Below are 25,680 nucleotides of genomic sequence, written 5' to 3'. Positions count from 1 at the left end.
TATGTTTAATTTAGTGACATTTGATTGTCTAGTTTGTGTTTAGGTTGTAATTTGTAAGAAACCACCAGCAAGTCAAAAACATCTACCCCTGTACACTTTGTGCCTCATTTTCAAGATGTTGACAAGCAGAACCAAAGTTCTTTTGTAGTTTTTTTTAAAAGTTAAGATAAAGATTAAAAATTTTGCTAAGCATGAAACTTGTACAACCTTGTCCACTATCTGAAATTTTAGTTCAAAAATAGTCATTTTTTGCTAACGACCAATGTTTGAGACATCGCAAGGTTGTGAAACATTTTCAGTACTAGTCATGCTTTGATACTTACTGTATGTTGTATCCAACCAAACTGAACCATTTTTGAGGGACAAATGATCTCTCTTGACCAGGAAATGCCTATATAAAAAGCTCGTCTGAAGAATTTTTTCACATATTGAGAGGTCTGGTATACAAAATATGAGACATATACTTTGCTTGAAGCTCAAAATATTATGTACTATATACATATTTTTAGTCCTGAAAATTTCAAGCAGATATCTTGAGAGGTTCCTGAGATGTAAAGTTGTGAAAACTGAAAAAAAAGTACAGACAGAAACTTAAAAACAGCCTATCCCAGCTCACTTGGGCGAAGGCAGGGGACATCCCGGACAGGTCGCCAGTCTGTCCCAGGGCTACATATCTACTACAAATCTACTACTATCTACTACAAACAATCACACAATCACATTCACACCTACGGGCAATTTAGAGTAACCAATTAACCTCAGCATATTTTTGGACTGTGGGAGGAAGCCGGAGTGCCCGGAGAAAACCCACGCATGCACAGGGAGAACATGCAAACTCCATGCAAGGCGAAAGTGCTAACCACTACGCTGCTGTTCAGTCTTGAACAGTTCCTTGTGATAATAATAACTTCTGTTCAGCCACCAAATATTAGAGGTCACATTATTCCAATTACTACTATTATACATAAGTCACCATTTCTGAGTGAAACAGAAGAAAATGCAAATGACACGATTCCATTCATTGATTCCAGGTATTACAGCAGTGTAACATGTTTACATGATATATTGAGAATTTTGTACAGTATAAATAGGATGGAATTTAAGTGTGGTACAGTGTAAGATGAACTGTAGTAGTATTAAAACAGTTTCAAAACAACACATCAGGTCAAAAACATCAATACAGAATGGCTCACAAACAGTTGGAAGCAGAAGAATTTTAATTGTAATTTCTGTCAACACTGTGCCATGCTGCACAGAAGACATTTGTGAGTTCTCTTTACTTCTAGTCATGGTTGTGCTGTTTCCACGGAGATGCAGGATTTTATGTTGCACTGAAAAATAATCCCACAATGAGGAAAAATATGACAGGAGCAAAAACTACCGAGACAGTGCTTGGGCTTCAGAGGGTTAATGGTATTTGTTCTGATGTTTGTCACCTTTAGCAACCTTTTTGTACCTTTCCCTTTCAGATCTACAACAAAATGTCCAGAAGGAGAATGTTGTTGCTGAGCAGAATCTCTGCAATCAGGAGAGGAACTCCAATGTGGACCAGGAGGACCCAGAGCCTCGACAAATGAAAGAGGAGCAAGAAGAACTGTGCACCAGTCAGGAGGGAGAGCACCTTGTACTGATGGAAGAGGCTGATACACTGGTTCAGTGCAACTCCAACTGTGAAGACATATCCAGAGAAATATTTAGAATTTCTGATAAACGGCTCAGCCAGTTGGATGAAGACATCGATGATCAGCGCAGGCTGAAGGATATGATCTGGAAACCACGAATAATGTTACACAAAATTGGTATGTAAAACTATGATTATCTTAATGAACTAACAGAGGAATATGATGAATGTAAGATCTTAGTTACATTAATTTTGAGACAGAAATTCTGCTGTTGCATCTTAACTCATTGACATTTACTTAAACTGTCTATTTGAGCCCTCGCCGTTGCCTGGATACATCAACATGTCTGTCATTGTTTCATTTTTGTTTGTTGATTTGTGCTAGCACTGTGCTCTTCTACACAGGTGTAATTTCAGAACTTTCTCTACTTCTAGTCCTGGTGGTGCTGTTTCCACAGAGATACTGTAGTGGATACAATGTCTTCGCACATTATGTCTATTGTCTCAATTTTAGGTTCCAAATCAGTGAAAAATATACTCAGTTAAAAATATAGTTGCAGCAGTCTCACCAAGGACAAACGGAGAAGAGTCTTGAGGCAATCTTCAGATTCAAAAATAAAGTGTTTATTCCGTGCAGCACAGGTCAAAACACTCAGAGATACCCCGGGGTATATCTGACTGTGCCCTCTGATCCCCCTGTCTGATGCCCCAGGTCCATCCCATTTTTCTGATTGTGAACATCACTTTCCTGACACCCTTATATTATTTATTCTGTTTTAAATAATGTCTGAACTCCTGGTGCTTTCCTAAAAAAATCAACAGGTGAGCAGATCCACCAAGAGATGTGCCAAATCCCTCCTGCTGTCTCACTGCCCAACCAATCAGAGCCTTTGTTTACCACAGGACATCCTAGCAGATACATTTTTGGTTTTTTACACCCAAGGCACCCCTCCTGTCCTTACATGACCTCGCCTGACACACAGTTACAGCCAGCCAAAACCAGTTTTGACCAGTTTTTGTCAGTAGGTCGTGTAAGACGTCTCCTCCGTTACACTAAGCTCTTCTGCATCAATCAAGCAGATTTTTCTCACATCGTGCTACTGTGTCTAGAGCTTGCTGTGACGCAGTTTTAATTCTTCTTGCTGTGACGCAGTTTTAATTGTGATCTGCTGCTGTGTTGCAGTTTAATTTTAGCTTCAATTCCAACATTTTTCACCATTTTTCACCATTTTTTCAACAATACAAGACTTTGTATTGCTGTTAAGAATGAGCCCACAGCAGTGCACCTGGCCAGACAGGGCTTCAGGGTCAGAGAATTAAATGTCTTCTCTCGGAGGTTTGTTTCCTCATATTAACAATAATAATAGTAATAAATTCTATTTGAAGGCACCTGTCTCACATTGTGAGAAAGGTGTTTGGACAGTGTCCTTCACTGAAGGACACTGTTCAAACACACATTTTCATATATAGAAAATACGTATTAAAAACAGTCTAACCATTCTGGTGGTCAGGAGATTAAAGGTCTTCTCTCAGATGTTTGTTTCCTGATCATCATGTTAATAAATTTTTTCATGTGTCCTACTGTCCCTTCAGATCACCAACATCAAGATGTCTGTAAGGGGGGGAATGGTCTCCCAAATCAGCATCTCTGTAACCAGGAGAACAAGTTACATCTGGACAAGAAGGAGGCAGAACCTCCACAGATTAAGGAGGAACAGGAGGAACTCTGCACCAGTCATCAGAGAAAGCAGAATGTACTGAATCAAGCGACTGATACTTTACTATCGATTTCAACTGATATGGACAATGACCTCAGTGAAATGAAACCAAACAGCGACCACCTCCTCTCTTACAATTCACCAGTGTCCAAGAGCCCACATCAGGACGGAAGCAAGCTTGTAGACTCATGTTCAACTAGAAATACAACACCAAAACCAAAGAGTCATAGCAGTTGCAATGTAGCCAAGTCTTCAATGTCAGAGCATCACTGTGATGTTGATACAAGTGAAAAATCTATCAAATGTGATGTTTTTGGAACCACCTTTAAGAATAAGTACCAAATCAAGAAACATCAAGAAATCCACAAAGGTGTAAAACCAAATGCTTGCAATACATGCAGAAAAAGTTTTAGTTCATGGTCTCAGCGGAAAGTCCATATGAAAATTCACACCGATGAGAAACGGTATTCTTGTGAAATATGTGGGAAACATTTCAGTCGAAGTAATCATCTGACTGTCCACATGAGAACTCACACAGGTGAGAGGCCATATTCTTGTGAAAGATGTGGGAAAAGTTTCATTGAACGTTCTAAGCTGACTACCCACATGAGAGTTCACACAGGTGAGAGGCCATATTCTTGTGAAACATGTGGTAAAAGTTTCATTGAACGTTCTAAGCTGACTGTCCACATGAGAACTCACACAGGTAAGAGGCCGTATTCTTGTGAAACGTGGAAAAAATTTCAAAGAACATTAGCGGCTGACTGCATATGAGAGTTCACACAGGTGAGAAACCATATTCTTGTGAAACGTGGGAAACGTTTCTGTCAAGTCAGTCATCTGATTAGACACAAGAGCTCACACAGGTGAAACGCTGTAGTCCTGGAACAACAGTGGGAACAGATCTCAGTAGAACACGCATTCATTCACAACGTTCAGGGTAAAAGTAGGTCTTGTAGATTCTGTGAGTTTATTGCATTTCAGACTGTGATACATGGATGTTTAAAAATCTGCCAACCTGTCCATTGGATGCATGGCAACTTTTCCAGAAGCATATTACATTTACGAAAGACAGACAACTGGAGACGTCATACTTCTGAGGAACAGCCTAATAGTTTATTACATGTTGGCTATCAGTTTCTGATAGAGCTGGGTGGGAAGAGATGACGTTGCTCTGATTTAATGTAGTGAAAATGAGTTTACACAACAACATAGTTTTTAATTATTTTCGTAATTCTTATGTTCAGTTCATGTGTGTATGTGAATTGGTTGCAATCCAGTTCAACTTATGTCTATACTTCTGTGATGGGTCTTTGTTTTTTTTTTGTTGTTTTTTTAAATGAAATTAAATGAAACCAGTTTCCAATGCAGCTAAATGTGGAAATAACAGACCTGACTGGTTTCATATCAGATAAAGCTTCAGCTTTCTTTAAGACAGTTGAAGTAAAAAGTTGAACTTGAGACTTCAGTTTGCTTTAGGACAGTTTGTTCAGATTGGATGACTTTGATGTATGTGTTGAAGTGTTGCTTTGTGAATGATGTACTGACAAGGTTTTTTTTGTGTAACTGTCAAACTGTATGTTTTGTACTTCTTCAGGACCTCCACAGCAAGGGCGTAAGTTTGGTCTCAACATTGGTAGGGACGATATAACAGCATAACCTGCATGTACACTTTTTGCTGGGGACGGGACATTAATAAGACCAAACAGATTGGATGAACGGGGGTCAGGGCTACATTTATGAATATGAACCTAATTAATTGATAAGCTAAATGATCAATGCAAAATAAATCTGTATTGACTTATACTAACTTTCATATGTATTGGTTCAGGTGACAGTAATTAAATAAATTTTAATTAATAAATAAATGCACTAATAGGTATTTGGTTTCAAAAGTGTAAAGTCACAACATGCTCTAGCCTACTTTCCTTCTAAACCAGGCCGTTTACAAGAAGAAAAGCAGCAGCATGTGTGTTTTTTTTGACTGTCAACACTTTCCTGTGGAACACAGACTGGGACCTCTCTCTCTCTAAGCAGCTTCTTGCTCAAGTTTTTTCTGGTTCTATATTTTCCAGCAGAGTTCACTACATTTCTCACAGTTTAATTAACGTTAACAGTAGAAAACACATACAGGAGGACAATTCTCTGTAAGCAGCTTCCTACTTGAGTTTTGCAGGTTAGCCAGTTCACACAGTTTAATGTTATGCTAACTCTGATGCAGGTCGGACTTTCAGTAGCAACATTAGTGGTGTGTTCCCCACGTCCACAACATTGACGTCTTTTTACATTACTTACAGTGTCGTCTGCTGCTGCTGCTGCTGGCCGAAAAAAACTTCTAATATCCCTCCTCTTCGAAGGGGGCGGAGAAGGCGGCATGTTTATTTCTTGTGTATTTCTGTCGGGGCTGTGTGAGTGTGCGTGTGGGTGGCGGGGGGGGGCAAGTCATCAGCCAATCAAACGCACGTTTGATTGGACCGGCACATTCAGCAAGTGAAAAGGGGTAAATGTAAGTCTGAACCTGGTCTGAACATAATGAAAATAATTCACTTAATAATGGTAGGGTCAATTCTATCCTTGCAACATATGGGAAGACAATCAAAATTACCAATATAACTGAACTCATTATATAATGCAAATAAGGTTGCTTAAAAGTTGGTGGGGACAATTTGACCCTCTTGAAAAGTTGGTCGTGTTATGTCCCTACCGTCCCTATGCAAACCTACGCCCTTGCTCCACAGAAACAGATTTTTTAAGTCACTCGGTTCATTTTTGTTGATAGCTTCCAATTAGTTGATAAAATGTTGATAATACATGACTATGTGTGACCAGTTTTAACCCCAACATGAAAATATCTCCTTTGCTTGTGTTCTGAATTTTGTTGGGCTGTGTGATAATATTCAACAGTTTTATGTGATTACAAAAAACAACAGTTTAGATTAAATGAATTAAAATTCCTATGTACACTTCTATATTAGCCGACAGACTCGATACTCAGCATGGAGGACACCAGTGTTGCACAAATGTCTGCAGAGATGTGCCATTCTTCAGAGAAGTTCTTTACTGGAGGGCTTGTTTGTCATGTGTTTTTTAAAGTACATAAAAGCTGTTGTATTGGATTCAAATCAGGGATCATCCTTGTCCAGGTTCCATTTTTCACTATGTTCTTTAAAAAATAAAATAAAATAGCGTGTGATTTCTAAAACTTTTGATCTGTCCAGAAAGGGCAGCACTGAGTCTTTACTGTTTCTTTTTGCGTGTTGAGAAATTTGTATATTATCTCCAAACAGATGAGAAGAAATCTTAGGTTTGTTAATAATGGATCCAGAGAGCAGCATGTACAAGAAAACAAGATTGAGTTCAACATGGAACCTCGTGGGACCCAACAAGTGAGTAAATGAGTTTGAGGACAATGACTTCAGTCCATGGCCATGAACTGTTCAAGATATAAGGATTCTCTGATTCAGTGTCGAGGGCAGCAGTCAGGACGAGAATCACCAGAACAGCAGAGTGACTCATTAAAAAGTGTTGAAAGAGCTGTTTCAGATCTGTGACATGGTTTAAAACCAGGTAGAAATTTTTACTTTCAATTTTAAATGTCTTGATTTTATTTTCCAATCATTTCAGAATGAATTTGAAATCACCTTTTTCCTTTTTTCAATTTTAATTTTTGTTGGTTGTTCTCTGGTTTGTTTTAAGTTCTTCACTTTTCTTGGTGTGAAAAATCAGCATCATACACTGTCCTCTTTTTTCAAGTGTCTTGTAAGTATTTGAATTATTGTATACTTTTCAAATAAAATGATGAAAATCTGCATTATCTTGTTACTGTTGGAACGCAATTCCTTGTTTTGTTTAAAAATGTACATATTTCCATTTTATGTGAGAGTATACTGGGAGTCTGTATACTGTCCCCTGATGGACAAAATTTACACTCACATTTTTTCAGAAATCCCTTTTGTGACTTTCACATTTTCAATGAGTTATTACTTTACTTTTTATTACTTTGAATAATTTCTTCGTCTTCTTATTATTATCAGTAGTAGTAGTAGTAGTTAGGGCTAGGCGATATGACCTTAAATCAATATCACGATAAATTGGTCAATTTAACCTCGATAACGATAAATGCACGATAAATCCCACCCCCAACAAACCACTATATTTTTGCCATCTGAAAATAATCACAGAAAATGATGCAAATGAGCTACTTTTCGTTCATTTATTTAACAACTGGCCTACATTACTTTCAATGAAATATAAATGTGTAAAAATTACTTGTAACCATTCAAGTATAAACATTCAAAATAGATTGCATGACTTGAACAAAGTCACATAGAACAGGAGAAAAAGGCTACCTCTTATAAAGTTTTTTTGATCAAATAGCTTGTGCATAGGTAATGCCGTACAAAGGCCAAAATTTATGTAAAGATGGTAACGTCTTTGTGGAGGTAGTGTCCCTTGTAAACAAATAATATAAATAATGCCATGTGCAAAGGGGTTCGCGATGGTATGGTGTACCTCTTCTCAGCTACGTGCATGAGGCGTTTAAACCCCGTGCGCTCCACTGTAGCTATGGGAGCCAAATCCTTTGCTATGTGGTAGGCTATCGCATTGGTTATTTCTATCCACCTTTTAGAAGTTCTCTCGTATGGTGTAGCTCCCGCAAATGTCTCCGTTATGGGCTGCTGTCTAGGGGTGACCGTGACACTTCTCGAACCTTGTTTCTGGCTTTGAGCTTTTCGCACATCTTCAAACTCAACAGCATGGTTGTACTGTAGGTGGTGGAAAAGGTTAGACGTGTTGCTTTGGGAAGTCATGACGGTTTTCAGACACACTTTGCACTTCGCGTTCTTTTGCTCACCATCGTCTTTGTGGAACCCAACATATTTCCAAACGACAGATGTGGAATTTCTTTTTGGAACGAGCACAACAGGCTCAACTTCGACCAATACTGCTTCATCTACGGATGCGTCAGCCGCTTCTACATTTAAACCATCAGCCATTTCCTTGTCGTCTGTTTACCTTCTTGCTCAGAGAGAATGGGTGGAGTCACGTGACTCCACACGCTGTCCCCTCTCTTAAAGGGGAATGAACATAGCATACCGGCGCACAGTCAAAACAGACCAAAAATAATTTTATTTTTTAAAACACCGAATTTACCGACATGGGCAAAATGACGTTGGTCATCGTAATAAATTTCGGGAAACATCACAAAATCCATGACGGTGTAAAACGATATGCTTGTAATACATGCGGAAAAAGTTTTAATTTACACTCTGACCTGAAAGTTCATATGATATTTCACACCAGTACATGCTGCATTCTTGTGAAAGATGTGGGAAAAGTTTCAGTTATGCTAGCCATCTGACTGTCCACATGAGAACACACAAAGGTGAACGGCCATTTTCTTGTACAACCTGCGAAAAACACTTCACTCATTGTCGTATTTTGTTGGCCCACATGAGAACTCATACAGGTGAGAGGCCTTATTCTTGTAAAACTTATGGAAAATGTTTCAGTGGAAGTGGTAGTGTGACTGTCCACATGAGAATTCACACAGGTGAGAAGCCATTTTCTTGTAAAACCTGCGGAAAAAGTTTCACTCGACGTCGTGGTTTGTTAATTCACATGAGAACACATACAGGTGAGAAGACTTATACTTGTGAGACATGTGGCAAAAGTTTCAGTCTAAGTAGTATTCTATATGTGTTAAAAAATGGGCGATTCAAACCCAAGCAGCAGTCAGACAGGTGGATGATTAATGGTTTTAATAAGAAATGAACAGGGAATATCCAACAGGAGAACACGGGAAATAAACAGAACGATAACTAATAAACGGTAAGCAAAATTAACAAAAGATGATGGCCTAGTACCGCGATGAAACTAAACAGGGAGAGGTGGCTTACAGATAGTCCAGGAAACAAGGTGGAACAGAGTTGAGGCAGATGAACAGACGAGGGATTCGGGGTGAGGAGGGAGACAGAGCAGGCGAAGGATATCCAAGGTTTGATAGTCCAAACAGCAGTGTAATCCATGTGAGGAATCTCAGTCAATGGCCCAGCGTTGCTCTGTGGAAAGAGCCAGGCTTTTATGCAGTGCTGATTGTTGATCAGGGCCATCTGCGCTCCTTCGCAGCTGTCACTAATTAGGCTGAGAGCCAAGCAGGAGAGGGAGGAGCCCTGACAATATGTTCACATGAGAACGCACATGGGTGAGAGGCCGTATTCTTGTGCAAGATGTGGGAAAAGTTTCAGTGAACATGGTGAGCTGACTGCCCACATGAGAACTCACACAGGTGAGAAGCTGTAGTCCTGGAACATCTGTGGATTGAAGCTTGGTTGAACACACATCCATTCACATTGTTCAGGGTCAAAGTAGGTCTTGCAGATTTAAAGCTCCTTTTGACCACTTCAGCAATAATACAGTTAATTTATTGCATATCAGACTGTGACACATGGATCTTTTGAAATCTGTCGAACTGTCCAATGGATGCGTGGCAACTTTTCCAAAAGCCCATTGCATTTACAAAATAAAGACAACTGGAGATGTCATACTTCTAACTGAGTGAAAGGGGATGATGTGGGTTTCATTTAATGTAGTGAACATGAGTTTTCACGTGAATTATTATTTTTTGAGTATTTCTCATGTTAAGTACAAAAGCACTTTAAAAATAAACTTATTTGTACGTACACGCGAGTAAATGTACTTCATAACTTTACACCACCAGCGATTGCAGTTTGTGTGTTGTTTTGCTGTTTTCAGTGGTTCCTGGAGGAGAATGGGACTCTGTCTAATTGTTGATTAAAATCTTTCATTGTTTAATACTTTATGTTCACTTGACATATTTCCTTCCTACTTAATGAGCTGTGGTGATGGGTAATTCAGGGCATTCACCCAAATAATGTAATTAAATGAAAATTTGACTGGAGTGGATCCATTTCTACAACAAATTATTTCAGAGGGAAAAAAAACATTTTCATCCCATCCCTGTCCAGTAGGGCTTTAAATTAAATGAACTAGAATGTTTTTTCTAATGATCTTCAGAATTGTTCAGGACGCAACTTCTATAAATGTATGATGACCTTAGAGAGGAGGATGGAGTGTTGATTAACTTGACAGTTAAAAGCAGATATAAAGCAAGTACAAAGCAGTTATACAGGTTTTACAAGTATAAAGCAGGGGCGGCATGGTCACTGGTTGGACTGGCTGTCTTGCAACCGGAGGGTCAACGGTTCGATCCTCAACCCGTCGCACACATGAGGTGTCCCTGAGCAAGACATCAAAACCCCAATTGGCCCTGATGGGTCGTGGTTAGCGCCTTGCATGGCAGCTTCCACCATCAGTGTGTGAATGTGATGTATCATGCAAAGCGCTTTGGGTACCTTTCAGGTATAGAAAAAGCGCAATATAAATACAGACCATTTACCATAAATACCGACCATTTAAAACGTGCTTCCAGTCCAATTATTATTCATAAAACACTGACACTGACTGACTCCACTTTCTCGCACTTGAAGCACTTTTTGGACTTACTACAGGTTTTTCCTTATGTCTGAATTCTTGCTTGTGTTGTACGTTGCTTTGGACAAAGGGTCTGCTACATGAAATTGTAGAATTGTAGAATAATATGATTTTTGATATTTGATATGCATGTTGCTCAAAATGGTTAAGGCTTCTGAAGTTAGGTTTTGGTTCAGAATGTTCTTGTTAATGGGGTATGTTCATATACGGTTGTCTTATTTCAAGTGTCTTGTAAGTATTTCAGTTATTTTGTACTGTTCAAATGAAGTGATGAAAATCCCCATCAGTTTGTTACTGTTGCAACACGATTACTTGTTTTGGTTCACAATGTTGTGCATTTTTCCATTTTATGTGAGAGTGTTTTTGTTTGTTTGTTTTATTAAGATCCCCTATTAGCTTTTGCAAAGCAGCAGCTATTCTTCCTGGGGTCTTCATAATTTCATTTGTGATAACACCAAAAAGCAACATGTACAGAAAAAGCATATAAATCAAATTACAAAATACATGAACAATACATACAAAAATACACGTATACAATACAAATAAAATACATATAAACAACTTATACAAGCCAAAAAGCATACAACACATAATACTCCCACCTTGAATGATCATAAAAATACATTTTTCTTCTTCAAAGATACCATGACCTAACAGTAATAATAATTAAAGAATAATCTACCTCAGAAACTAACCATGACATAAATCACATAAACAATGAAACACCGAACCTTACATCCTTGCTATTGGTAATATTCACAATATATATGGTATAATTAAAATCCATCTTGCTGTAGTGACATTACAGTCACTACATTTAAGTTTAAGATTTAATTTATTGTATTTTACCAATTTCTATTCCTCCAAGCAACCCACTGAACTAATAACTAAAATTTTGTGCTACGTAATGCTCTTTTAGTTTTACTTTAAAATTTTCAATGTTCCTCTATTGAGTTACATAACTTGGGAGCGAATTCCATTCTATCATTGCTCTGTATATTACTGTACATTGAGAAAATGACTTAGATTTAGATAAGGTGAAACAATTTTCAACAGCATGTCTTGTTGAGTAATTATGTGTTTCTTTACTAAAAGACAATTTATTATACAAAACATTTGGCTTTTTTGTTATGATTATATTTCTAATGAACACCATCAGCAAGTACAACAATCTATTTCTCACATCTAACCAGTGGAGACTATCGTGCATTTTAGCAACATTCGCCTTAATTCCACACGAAAGAGCAACACGTGCTGCTTTATTTTGCACCAGTTGCAGTTTTCTGATACTACTTAATGAAGCATTGGACCAAACAATTGCATGGACTCATATTCCTTGCATAACCTACATTTCTGTCTCCTTAAATTATGCCGATAACTTGGATTTACTGAAATGATCCCAGTGTCCTCGTCAAGATATGAGGCTTGCAATCATAATCTGGGTAACCAACAAAATGACAGATAATTTATTTCACTTTCTTACCACATGGTCAGCAGATCAATCATCCTTAAACTCGACTCCTTAAATCGTCCAAGTCCAAAATCACAAGAGTAATCCAGTCCAAATCCTAGATCAAATTGTACTTTGAGTCTTTATACTGTCCCCTGATGGACAAAATTTATACTCATTATTTTTTCAAAAATCCCTTTTGTGACTTCTGTATTTTGAACAATTTATTACTATAAATTTTTCACTTTTAATTATTTCTTCTTTTTCTTCTTCTTCTTCTTAAGATAATAATAATAATCAAAAGAGAATATTTTACTTTGAAGGTGAAGGAAGTCAAAACAACATCCAGCGGAAGTGAAGTCAAACCGTTGTTAGCCTTAGCTTGGTCAAACCGCTACTCGTATATACTGATGAGTGGAAGTTTCAAAAGACGGTTCTTTTGTGGTATCTCATCAATATTTGATCACTTGAAGTAAAGATGAATTCAGTCCAGAATCTGAGAGAGCTGATCAACGAGCGACTAACTGCTGCTGCTGAAGAAATATTCACGGAGTTTGAGAAAACCATCGTCCAGTACGAGGAGGAGATCGATCGTCAGCGCAGACTGCTGGATAACATCTGGAAACCAGAGATAAAGTTCCATACAACAGGTTTGTGGAACTGTGATGGTGTGAATGAGCTGATAGAAGTAAAATGAGGAGCTGCGGTTTGTGTTGATGAAAAGCAGGATAAGTTTCACATTTCTCTACCGACTCCACGGTGGTGTTTAAATTTCAGGGTTTATAATAATCCCAAAGAAAAGAGGCAAACATCAACTCACGTACTTTGGTGGCTGAATATAAATAATTGTCCTAATGAAATGTGAAAGCCATGTTTTGCTTCATCACTGTATAATGTCTCCTCCTTAGACCCGGCAATTCATTTTTGTGCACTGTAGTGCACATTAATTTCCTATTCATTTCTCCAATGCTGTATATGCCACACTTTAAGTCCTGATGTTCCTCAAAGGGGACAACCTTAGCTTTAAAATGACGTCACGTGTGGACGTGTGTCTTGCCAACTCCATTTGCGGGTCTTTTCAAAATGGCAGTCAGCCCATTGAGCACATTTTACGAGAGGAAGAAAAGTAAGGAAGATATTGATATTTCAGTTGTTTTTTTGATACTATATTTTGACTGCTGATAATAAATAAAATTTTAAAGAGTAATTTGAGTGTGTTTTCAGAGCTTTGATAAGTTATTTTCATAGGAAAAACAATTGATTTATGAACGTACACTGTAGTGCACGTCAGGACTTTGGACTTATGTTTACTTCACTTTAATTTTTAGTAAACAGGTGTTTGAGAGAGACAGAGAGAATTCTTCAGAGAATCATGAAGGGACATTCAGAGCTAAATCTTTCAGAAGATGACAGCCCAGTGGCTGAGAGAGGAAAAAAATCAAATTGCCTCATCAGATGCCGTCAGTGAAGACACCTCATTGGAGTGGGTGTCGACATTTAATCAGTTCTTCATTAGCCTATGACCAATATTGCCCCAAATTATTGTGGTACATATCTTATGAAGCCATTAGGGAGTTACACGTCTTTTTGTGATTGACCACAACCATTGCCACACACCCTTTTGGCTAGTGCAAAGTCAGTGTGAATTGTTATTTTGAAGTTTCTGTGAAGTTTTAATGTATGTTTAAAGAATATGTTCATACATGTTTTATTTAAGAAGATTCCAGATGAGCTATTTTCATAATCAGCTTATTTACTTTGTGAATGTTTCACATTCAACATCAATGATGTCGTATCGTCCACTACAGTGCACGTTATAAAATGTTGATAAAATTAAGTTTTTAAAAAAAATCTTTGCAATATGTTCTTTACCACCCCAACACTTCATTTAAGTAAAAAAAAAACAAAGACAAACCTTTTTTTCCCCCTGGATCTCAGGAGGATGTGGTGGTTTAATGCACAGAAAATGTACAGAAAATATTTTTCTTTGTGAATGTTGCCTTTTCTATTTTTGTCTCCCATCATTAAAGCTTTTCCTCCATGTCAAACCCAACTCATTCCCTCTGACACACTGACAAATATATTACTACATACTTAATGAGGACGTACTAAGTAATCAATTATGTGTAGTAATTGATCAATTATTTGCCGTCACTGTTCAATTATTCTTAGTTTTTGACCAGTAGGTGTGTTGTAAATATCAGTACATTTCCACAATGTAAATGTCCTTCTGTCTATTTCATGTACATTTAAGTAAAACATGTTATATGTGGATGAGAGAAAAAATATTACCAAAGGAAAACAGACCAAATCAGTGGTAGGAAAATGTGACTTGAACAGTTCCATCCATCCATTCTCTATACACCGCTTTATCCTCACTAGGGTCGGGGGGGTGCTGAAGCCAATCCCAGCTGACTCGGGCGAAGGCAGGGGACACCCTGGACAGGTCACCAGTCTCCATATACAGACAAACAATCACACTCACATTCACACCTACGGGCAAATGAGAGTATTCAATTAACCTCGGCATGTTTTTGGACTGTGGGAGGAAGCCGGAGTGCCCGGAGAAAACCCACGCACGCATGGGAGAACATGCAAACTCCATGCAAGGCGAAAGTGCTAACCACTACGCTGCTGTGCAGCCTTGAACAGTTCCTTGTGATGATAATAACTTCTGTTCAGCCACCAAATATTAGAGGTCACATTATTCCAATTACTACTATTATGCATAAGTGACCATTTCTGAGTGAAACAGAAGGAAATACAAATAACACGATTCCATTCATTGATTCCAGGTATTACAGCAGTGTAACATGTTTACATGATATATTGAGAATTTTGTACAGTATTAATAGGATGGAATATAAGTGTGGTACAGTGTAAGATGAACTGTAGTAGTATTAAAACAGTTTCAAAACAACACATCAGGTCAAAAACATCAATACAGAATGGCTCACAAACAGTTGGAAGCAGAAGAATTTTAATTGTAATTTCTGTCAACACTGTGCCATGCTGCACAGAAGACATTTGTGAGTTCTCTTTAGTTCTAATCATGGTTGTGCTGTTTCCACGGAGATGCAGGATTTTATGTTGCACTGAAAAATAATCCCACAATGAGGAAAAATATGACAGGAGCAAAAACTACAGAGACAGTGCTTGGGCTTCAGAGGGTTAATGGTATTTGTTCTGATGTGTGTCACATATCGTCACCTTTAGCAACCTTTTTCTACATTTCCCTTCCAGATCTTCTACAACAAAATGTCCAGGAGGAGAATGTTGTTGCTGAGCAGAATCTCTGCAATCAGGAGAAGAACTCCAGTGTGGACCAGGAGGACCCAGAGCCTCCAGAGATGAAAGAGGAGCAGGAGGAACTGTGCACCAGTCAGGAGGGAGAGCACCTTGTACTGATGGAAGAGGCTGATACACTGGTTCAGTGCAACTCCAACTGTGAAGAAATATCCAGAGAAATATTTGGAGTTTCTGATAAACGACTCGGCCAGTTGGATGAAGACATCGATGATCAGCGCAGACTGAAGGATATGATCTGGAAACCACGAATAATGTTACACAAAATTGGTATGTAAAACTATGATTGTCTTAATGAACTAACAGAGGAATATGATGAATGTAAGATCCTAATTAGAGCTCTGAGTTTCATTTATTTTGAGACAGGAATTCTGCTGTTGCATCTTAACTCATTGACATTTACTTGAACTGTCTATTTGCGCCCTCGCCGTTGCCTGGATACATCAACGCGTCTGTCATCGTTTCATTTTTGTTCGTTTATTTATGCCAGCACTGTGCTCTTCTACACAGGTGTAATTTCAGAACTTTCTCTACTTCTAGTCCTGGTGGTGCTGTTTCCACAGAGATACAAGACTTTGTATTGCTGTTAAGGATGAGCCCACTGTGAGGAACAGTGTGACTGCCCAGACAGGGCTTGAGGGTCAAAGGATTAAATGTCTTCTCACTGATGTTTGTTTCCTCATATTAATAATAAGAATAGTAATACAGGGTTCATACGTTTTGAAAAAACCTGGAAAAGTTATGGAATTTGAAAATGTCATTTTCCAGGCCTGGAAACATTTTGGAATCATAATTTCACCCCAAAAGTTTTGGGAAGTCATGGATTTTTTTCTCACTTAAATATAACATTTGGTAATAACAGTCTGTAAGGTTGATTTTTAAAATTGATCTATAAATATTTCATATCGGAAGTTGATCTGATAAGCCTCTGACCTCGTCAGGTCATGCTGACATGCGCAGTGTAACTTAGCAAGGTGCAGATTGGATCAAGCGTAACATGCTTCAGTTAAGCTCACAAAGATGCCAGGAAAGTGCTCATTTAACAACGTTTGGCTACACTTGGAGAAGTATCAATCATGGCTGGAGAAGACGGAGGACAAAGGCAAGGCTAAATGTGTCTTATGCAGTAAGACATTTGATGTCTCTAATATGGGGGAGGCAGCATTGACTAGCCATGCTCAAGGAACAAAGCACAGCACCGCTGTGACTACACGTGAAGACAGCGCCATCACAAGCTTTTTCCGACCACAGACAGCCACGGTGACCCCGACTGTTAGCAGCAGCAGTACTGCCACCTCCTCGTTGAAACAAGGGACTCTCTTAAATGTTGTCACAAGAAATGAAGTGCTAACTTTCGAAGTTTTGTGGGCGCTTAAGGTAGTGAATGCCCACTTTTCATACAAGTCATGTGAGGACATAAGCCAGCTTTTCCAGGCTATGCTTCCGGATAGCCAAATAGCAACGAAATTTGCGTGTGGTGAATGCAAATGTGCGTATCTGTGTACATTTGGACTGGCACCCTACTTTAAAGGACTCATTTTATGTCGAGTGTCAAAACAAAGATATGTCATATTATTTGACGAAAGCCTGAATCACTACCTGCAGTCTAAACAAGTGGACATGCATGTCAGAGTGTGGGACGGGTCCGAGGTGAAAACGACGTACATCGCAGCGCTCGATTTAGACGGTTGCCAGGTCGCCGCGAGCACTGGGAATCATGGCAGGTTGATGACATCATACAAAGTGCTGCCTCCATGAAGAAAACATGATAGGCGGTTCAGCTCGATCGAGCGCTCGGTTTCATCGGTCGCCAGGTTGCCATTTGCGACTAAAAACGTCGCAAATGGCGACCTGGCAACCGTTGAAATCGAGCGCTGACATCAGCTCGGAGTTTCTGGGCCATGCAACAGCTGCAGACATTGTTGAGACACTGAACAACTTGCTTTCAGAGATCGGAACTCGGAATCTGGTCCAAATCTCTATGGACGGAACGAACATAAACTGGAAAGTGTTTGAAATACTCCAGAAGCAAGTGCAGACTGATGCGGGAAGGAAGCTTATCAACATCGGCTCGTGTGGTTTGCACATACTGCACAACGCATTTAGAGATGGATGCAAATCCACAGGATGGGAAGTTGAGCACGGACTCTCTAGTCTATACTGGCTGTTTCATGATAGTCCAGCCCAACACGAATATTTTGTGAAAGCAACTGGATACAACACAGCCATGCTTAAATTTTGCAAGCATCGGTGGGTGGAAAATGTCAACGTTTCAGAGAGAGGATTGTGGCTCTGGCCGCACGTCAAAAACTACATTGGGATAGTGGAGAGAGGTGAGCTTCCCAATCAAAAGGTGAAGTCATTCGAGGAGGTGAAGAACAGATGTGCTGATCCTCTTTTCACCGTGAAGGTGGTGATGTTTAACAGCTTTGCAAAAGAAATCAACCCCTTTCTCATCTTGTATCAGAAGGACAAACCTATGCTGCCCTTCCTCTGCGAGGATATGAATAGACGGAGTAAAGGTAAGATTAAGCATATTTATGTTTTCACTGTGCTTTTAATTTGTTACATCCAGTCTATTATGGTTAAAAACACCCAACCCTTTGAAAATTAAACGATGTGTAGTAGCCTAGTGCAGAATTATGTGCACGAACATAACAAATTTAACCCTTGGGTTGCTTATATTTAAACACCTTTGGGGTTACCAAAAAATGCTATAAAATGTAACAGTATCATTTTTTTTTTGTTCTTGTGTTTACACAACTCATTCAATCAACCTCAGCTCTAATCAAAAATACAAGATAATGTATGATTTCTTTTTATTTAAACCTTTGAATGCCATTTTAATTACATGTTACTATTTTTATGGAAAAAATCTCGAATAAATGTATCTAATAACAGTTATATTTAGTATAAAGAATGTTAGACGGCTGGGAATATTTTTAAAAATCAGGCTTAAATATACCCAAGATTGGTGATAAAACTGATTTTTATGCATTGTTATTTTTTTTTGCAGTGTCAGATTCATAACATGCAAACCTTTGAGGTCAGCAAAAACTGCTAAAAAAATCTAACAGATTAATATTTCTGCTTCCTTTTTGCTCAAATCATTCCATCAGCTTGAGTCCCAATCAAAAATTTCATTTTTTTAAACTATTTCTTTTGTTTTAACCCTTTAAATGCCAATTTGTTTACATGATGTCACTGTCTTTAGGGAAAACCAGGCGTAAACTAACGTCGACGACCTCAACGTTGGTTTCAACGCCGAGAAAATGAAGCCCGGATTTTGCTACTTCCTGGTCGCCATTTTGGATTTTTTGGAGCCAGTGACGTAAAAAGCGTCATCAAACAGACTGGACCGGAGAGCAACTAGGGGCAGGATTGGCTGAGGACTCTCTTATCCCGCCCACGTTTTACCGCAGAGGCTTCTGTTGCTGTCTATCAAGTATAGCCACGCCCCCTGGCTCCGCCAACTTTAACGATTTATTTAAAATTCAGTATTGATTTATTTTAAGATCGGCCACCTGATCTCTCATTTTGACCATGAAAACTAACGGGAAAAAAATCCTGAGCTGTAGAAAACCAGTCTATCAAATTTTATTTTTTCCAAAAATGAATTGGGGTCTATGGAGCAAAAGCTTTTTGGAGCCAACCCTAGCGGACGGCGGGATATTGCAAGTTTTTGACACTTCTGGGTGGGCTTCAATTCTGGAGCTAGATGCTACGTCCACTATATATAGCTACAGTCTATGGGGAAAACACATAAAATGAGCTATTTTGCATACGATAAATGTGAGAGGGCTGGGGATTTTTTAAAGACCAGGCTTAAATATATATATAAGATGGGTAACAAAATTTATTTTTCGGCATTGTTATTTTTTTACAGTGTCAGATTCCAACTACCAGTAACTACCCTTTTAGCAAAACGGCACAAAAATGTCCCATTGGGTCATTTTATACCCAGTTTTTAACACCCGCAGCAATTACATAATATAATCATGCATTCTCTAATGTCAGGGTTACATTTTGGAGAAAAGTGGAAAAAATGTTATTTTTATTGTTAACTATGACATGGGACAAATTTCCAAATGTATGTCGATGGATAAAACAATGGTCATTTCATAATGGTAAAAACAACTGAAAATATCTAATTTCCACTTTCTCTAACAATTTTAAAAGTAGTATTGGATTTATCATTATGGACATTTATCCTTTATATTTCAACTATTTTATAACTACAATCATCACTCAGAGCCAGCTGAAAATAGAAGGAACAGACAGTTTGAAGAAGTGATGAAAGCTCAGCACTGAGGTTTAGTTTTCCTGTTGTAGGTCTCTGCATGTTGACTGTGTGTGATTGACTGTGTGTGACTCTGAAGTGGACAGAGTGACCTCTGCTTGACCTTGTTGTAGGACTTGTTTTGTCTGATAATGTGTCTTTGGCATACGTTCATACCCAACCAAGCATGCTCTCTCTAAAGTGAATCAGAACATGTTCCTCTGCTCTGCTGCAACTCACAGAGCTCACTGCGAAGAAAACACTAACAACTGTTAGTGAGTTTACACACCTGTGCCACTGTCCTGTCCTGTGGTTATGCGGCATAGAAATAACGGTCTGTAGCAATTTCAATTGATTTTGAAAAAATAACTTTATTAAATTATGTTTTTGTACAAGATAACTAACTACTACTACTGGATAAGCTAGAATGAGATGAATGGTAATTACATGCAGAAACGTCATACATTTAACACAAATGAAAGTGATGCATGTATTGCTGTGTTATGATTTAAGTCTATAAACAGTCAAGAGTTACAGAGAAGGAGTGGAACTGTATGAGTAAAGCTTCAGCCCTGTCCTTTTCAGACATGTGAACAAAAGTCTGCAAAGTGTAGCTACTTGCTTACGTTGTTTTCTTCATTTGTTTACTAACTGTATTTTACATGAACAAAAGCTATATTTTAATAATTCGTTCAAAGTAAGCATTCTGTTTATTTGAATCATTTGCAGGGCTCATGGGCCGATTTGTGGTGGACAAACACCTGCAAGAGGCAACATCCACACTCAAACTTCTGGAGGTGCCTTTCCAGGCCAACAGCCTACATAAGGATGCCTCATAAATTGTTTGTCACAATGTCACTGCTTTCAGGGAGTTTGATCCCATCACAGATAGAGTTGATAGCCTTCTCTATGAGACAGTCGGGACGAACCCATCTTTTTGCAGAGTGTGGGATCTGATGAAGCTTGTACTGGTCCTGTCTCATGGACAGGCGAGTGTGGAAAGAGGATTTTCAATTAACAAAGAATTGATCGTGGAGAATCAGAACAGTCTTTGGTGGCGCAGAGACTCATTGTCGACCTTGTCCGATCTATTGGGGGTGTAACAAACTTAAACATCACAAAAGAGCTGCTCATGTCAGCAGCAGGTGCTCGACAGAAGTATCATGCCTACTTGGATGAACAGAAAAGAGTCACAGAAAAGCAAGCTGTTAATCTGAAGCGGAAGGCCCTCAGTGATGAACTCTATGATTTGAAAAAGAAGAGGGCTACAATTGAGGCTGATATTTGTGCCCTAGAAAAGTCAACCGATGAATCTGCTGAGAAAGCAGAGACCACAAGCAAACTGACATACGTAGCCAAATCCAACAGTTTCTGGCGTACTGTAAAAGAAAAGAAAGCTGATGATCAGCTGACGATCGAAAAGCAAATTGATGAGAAGCTGGCAGAAATGAAAAAATGAATGATGTATGGACTGTTTCTGTGGAAGGAGGCCATAGCTTGCACATTGATGTGAAGCTTTTACTTTAATGTGAACTTTGTTTAAAAAAAAACAAAAAGTCAGAGCTCAATTTTTTTTACAGTGGCCTAACACTCTTCCATAATATCATGATCTCTTTGCAACATGCATTGAAATCCAGAGCTCAGAAATATTCTCCTTTTAGATAGACTTTAACCGTATCGTAGGAAATGATTTGTTTGTTTCTGTCCAAACATGTAAACAGACTGAGCCTTTTGTGCAGCTTTGTTCACTTTTAGGGATTTTGCACTTTATCGAAAGAAGCAGAAATCAGCAGGAATGTCCCTGAACTCCCTTTTTTCTTAAGCAGAGTACTAAGTATTTATTCCATCACAGAGCTGACATATTACTAATCATATAGAGCAGGAAACTATGTAAAAGGTTGTTTTGCTGTTTGCCTCCATGATGAGTTTTACGCAGATGTGGCAAAATGCAGATGTTAAGTCTTGTGTTGACTTTCCTTATCTCTTTTTCTTTTCTTTTTTTTTCCCCCACAGGTGTCCTATTCATCCCTTTTGTCTTTTCTATTGTTAAATTACAATGTCAGTTCAAAGTGTAAATTGATTCTCCACGTTAAATGTTATTTTTTGTGATTTAACATGTTTATGATGCCTTTTCTCAATAAAAGGTTGTCTGTTACCTAATGTTAACTGGATAATGTTTCATTAGATACCTTTATTTGCTTATTTATTTTTCAGACCCTGTTAGCTCCAGAACGTGTATGCCTTGTGAAATTATTCCAGAACACATTAACATATACCTTCCTTGTGTAAACTGGTAAATCAGAGTTAGTTTAAACAAATATTAATTTTGTATAAAACCATAATTGTCATTAGATCTATTTTTTGGCATTTACACTGCAGTAATACTTTTACATAGTTTTATTCCTATGTTTCATGCATACATTGATGTTTTAGAGGTCACATATTGTCATGGAAACTTACTACCAAGTCATGGGAAAGTCATTGAAAAATCATGGAAATTTGTTGGTTAAAATGTGTATGAACCCTGGTAATAAATTCTATTTGAAGGCACCTGTCTCACAGTGTGAGAAAGGTGGTTGAACAGTGTCCTTCACTCAAGGACACTGTTCAAACAAACATTTTCATATATAGAAAATACATATTAAAAACAATCTGACTATTCTGGTGGTCAGGAGATTAAAGCTCTTCTGTTCGATATTTGTTTCCTTATTATCATGTTAATAATTTTTTTCATGTGTCCTATTGTCCCTTCAGATCACCAACATCAAGATGTCTGTAAAGAGGGGAATGGTCTCCCAAATCAGCATCTCTGTAACCAGGAGAACAAGTTTCATCTGGACCAGAAAGAGGCAGAACCTCCACAGATTAAGGAGGAACAGGAGGAACTCTGCACCAGTCAGCAGGAAAAGCAGATTGTACAAAATCAAGCGACTGATACTTTACTGTCGATTTCAACTGATATGGACAGTGACCTCAGTGAACTGAAACCAAACAGCGGCCACCTCCTCTCTTACAATTCACCAGTGGCTGAGAGCCCACATCAGGACGGAAGCAAGCTTGAAGACACACGTTCAACTAGAAATACAACACCAAAACCAAAGAGTCATAACAGTTGCAATGTAGCCACGTCTTCAATGTCAGAACATCACCGTGATGTTGGTACAAGTGAGAAATCTATACAATGTGATGTTTTTGAAAACATGTTTACGAATAAGTACCAAATCAAGAAACATCACCAAATCCACAAAGGTGTAAAACCAAATGCTTGCAATACATGCAGAAAAGGTTTTAGTTCATGGTCTCAGCGGAAAGTCCATATGAAAATGCACACCAGTGAGAAACAGCATTCTTGTGAAATATGTGGGAAACATTTCAGTCGAAATAATCATCTGACTGTCCACATGAGAACTCACACAGGTGAGAGGCCATATTCTTGTGAAACGTGTGGGAAAAGTTTCAGTGTAAATAGTAGTCTGACTGTCCACATGAGAACTCACACAGGTGAGAGGCCATATTCTTGTGAAACATGTGGGAAAAATTTCAGTTGTGGTAGTCATCTGACTGTCCATATGAGAAGTCACTCAGGTGAGAGGCCATATTCTTGTGAAACGTGTGGGAAAAGTTTCAGTGTAAATAGTAGCCTGACTGCCCATATGAGAACTCACAACGCAACATTCTAAGCTAACTATCCACATGAGAACTCACAGAGCTGAGAAACGGTATTCTTGTGAAAGATGTGGGAAATGTTTCAGTCAACGCAGTCATCTGATTAGTCACAAGAACTCACACAGGTGAAACGCTGTAGTCCTGGAACAACGGTGGGACCAGATCTCCGTAGAACACGCATTCATTCACAACGTTCAGGGTAAAAGTAGGTCTTGTAGATTCTGTGAGTTTATTGCATTTCGGACTGTGACACATGGATCTATCACAATCTGCCAACCTGTCCATTGGATGCATGGCAACTTTTCCAGAAGCTCATTATATTTAAGTACAAAAGAAAGACAACTGGAGACATCATACTTCTGAGGAACAGCCTAATAGTTTACTGTGTGTTCCAGATAATTATGCAAATGTGATTTTTCGTTATTGTGAAGAGACTTTTTGCTTAATTTTACTGAATCTGCTTTTTTTTTTACTATTGCAAAGGCCTATTGTGAGCATTATTTGGTAGTTTTGGAATATTTTTATTATTTAGAGGTGTAATAATCCAATTTTCTAATGCTCACAATAGGCCTTTGCAATAGTAAAAAAGCAGATTTAGTAAAATTAAGCAAATAGCCTCTTCACAATAATGAAAAATCACATTTGCATAATTATGTGGAACCAGGCGTAAACTAACCGTGACGTCACCCGTTGGTTTCAACGCCGAGAAAATGAAGCCCGGATTTTGCTACTTCCTGGTCGCCGTTTTGGATTTTTTGGAGCCAGTGACGTAAAAAGCGTCATCAAACAGACTGGACCGGAGAGCAACTTGGGGCAGGATTGGCTGAGGACTCTCTTATCCCGCCCACATTTTACCGCAGAGGCTTCTGTTGCTGTCTATCAAGTGTAGCCACGCCCCCTGGCTCCGCCAACTTTAACGATTTATTTAAAACTCAGTATTGATTTATTTTAAGATCGGCCACCTGATCTCTCATTTTGACCATGAAAACTAACGGGAAAAAAATCCTGAGCTGTAGAACATCAGTCTATCAAATTTTATTTTTTCCAAAAATGAATTGGGGTCTATGGAGCAAAAGCTTTTTGGAGCCAACCCTAGCGGACGGCGGGATATTGCAAGTTTTTGACACTTCCGGGTGGACTTCAATTCTGGAGCCAGATGCAACGTCCACTATATATACAGTCTATGTGTGGAACACACAGTATTACATGTTGGCTATCAGTTTCTGATAGAGCTGAGTGGAAAGAGATGATGTTGCTCTCAATTAATGTACTGAAAATGAGTTTACACATCAACATAGTTTATTTAATTATTTTCCTAATTCTCATGTTAAGTTCATGTGTGTATGTGAATTGGTTGCAATCCAGTTCAACTTATGTCTACATTTCTGTGGTTTCCAATGCAGCTAAATGTGGAACTAACAGACCTGACTGGTTTCATATCTGGTAAAGCTTCAGCTTTCTGTAAGAAAGTTGAAGTAAAACGTTGAACTTGAGACTTCAGTTTGCTTTAGGACAGTTTGTTCAGATCAGATGACTTTGATGTATGTGTTGAAGTGTTGCTTTGTGAATGATGTACGGAGAAGATATTTTTCTTTTATTTTTGTTGGTTGTTCTTGTTTTAAGTTCTTAATTTTTCTTGGTGTGAAAAATCAGCATCATACACTGTCCTCTTTTTTCCAAGTGTCTAAGTATTTGAATTATTTTATACTTTTCAAATATAATGTTGAAAATCTGCATTATCTTGTTACTGTTGCAACACAATTCCTTGTTTTGGTTAAAAATGTGCATATTTCCATTTTATGTGAGAGTATACTGGGAGTCTGTATATTGTCCCCTGATGGACAAAATTTATACTTTTTTTTTTACAGAAATCCTTTTGTGACTTTCACATTTTCAATGAGTTATTACTTTAATTTTTATTAGTTTGAATCATTTCTTCTTCTTACTATTAGTAGTAGTTGTATTGATAACAATAATAAGAACTTTACTTAAATCGGCTGCTATCAAAAGAGAATATTTTAATTTGAAGGTGGAGGAAGTCAAAACAACATCCAGCAGAAGTGAAGTCAAACCGTTGTTAGCATCAGCTTCGTCAAACTGCTGCTCATATATACCAATGAGTGGA

The 25,680-nt window shown here is 38.3% G+C and overlaps 3 protein-coding genes across 4 annotated transcripts in view; all 3 read left to right on the top strand.

Annotated features, from left to right (window-relative positions):
• Window positions 1-6,541, top strand: part of LOC110972179 (zinc finger protein ZFP2-like) — a 158,708-nt gene extending 152,167 nt beyond the window's left edge. Inside the window, exon 6 of the mRNA XM_051953057.1 lies at window positions 3,878-6,541. Coding sequence (XP_051809017.1) covers window positions 3,878-4,113 — 236 coding nt within the window. The 3' untranslated portion in view covers window positions 4,114-6,541. The remainder of the gene's footprint in view (window positions 1-3,877) is intronic.
• The window catches only part of LOC110968858 (zinc finger protein 664-like), a 55,861-nt gene that overhangs the window by 13,874 nt on the left and 16,307 nt on the right, over window positions 1-25,680 (top strand). The window contains exon 2 of one of the 2 annotated variants that reach the window (XM_051953168.1): window positions 1,470-1,799. The exons of the other annotated variant lie outside the window; for it this stretch is intronic. Within the exon in view, the coding sequence (XP_051809128.1) occupies window positions 1,470-1,799 (330 nt within the window). The remainder of the gene's footprint in view (window positions 1-1,469; window positions 1,800-25,680) is intronic. 2 annotated transcript variants of the gene reach the window in all.
• LOC127535345 (zinc finger protein 239-like) lies at window positions 12,665-25,289 on the top strand. The gene is made up of 3 exons (XM_051953175.1): window positions 12,665-12,954; window positions 15,548-15,880; window positions 22,644-25,289. The coding sequence occupies exons 1-3, from the start codon at window positions 12,783-12,785 to the stop codon at window positions 23,567-23,569; spliced, it is 1,431 nt and encodes a 476-aa protein (XP_051809135.1). The 5' UTR covers window positions 12,665-12,782; the 3' UTR covers window positions 23,570-25,289.

The sequence above is a fragment of the Acanthochromis polyacanthus genome, chromosome 9 (assembly GCF_021347895.1).
Source record: "Acanthochromis polyacanthus isolate Apoly-LR-REF ecotype Palm Island chromosome 9, KAUST_Apoly_ChrSc, whole genome shotgun sequence".
NCBI lineage: Eukaryota > Metazoa > Chordata > Actinopteri > Pomacentridae > Acanthochromis > Acanthochromis polyacanthus.
The sequence above is the reverse complement of the archived record's forward strand: the minus strand, read 5'-3'. Positions and strand labels throughout refer to the sequence as shown.

Excerpts from the sequence above, each read along its gene's own strand:
- LOC127535345 (XM_051953175.1), top strand. The coding sequence starts at position 12,783 with ATGAATTCAGTCCAGAATCTGAGAGAGCTGATCAACGAGCGACTAACT. Across the intron at positions 12,955-15,547 it reads GATAAAGTTCCATACAACAG|ATCTTCTACAACAAAATGTC; the intron begins GTTTGTGGAACT and ends TTTCCCTTCCAG. Across the intron at positions 15,881-22,643 it reads AATAATGTTACACAAAATTG|ATCACCAACATCAAGATGTC; the intron begins GTATGTAAAACT and ends TTGTCCCTTCAG.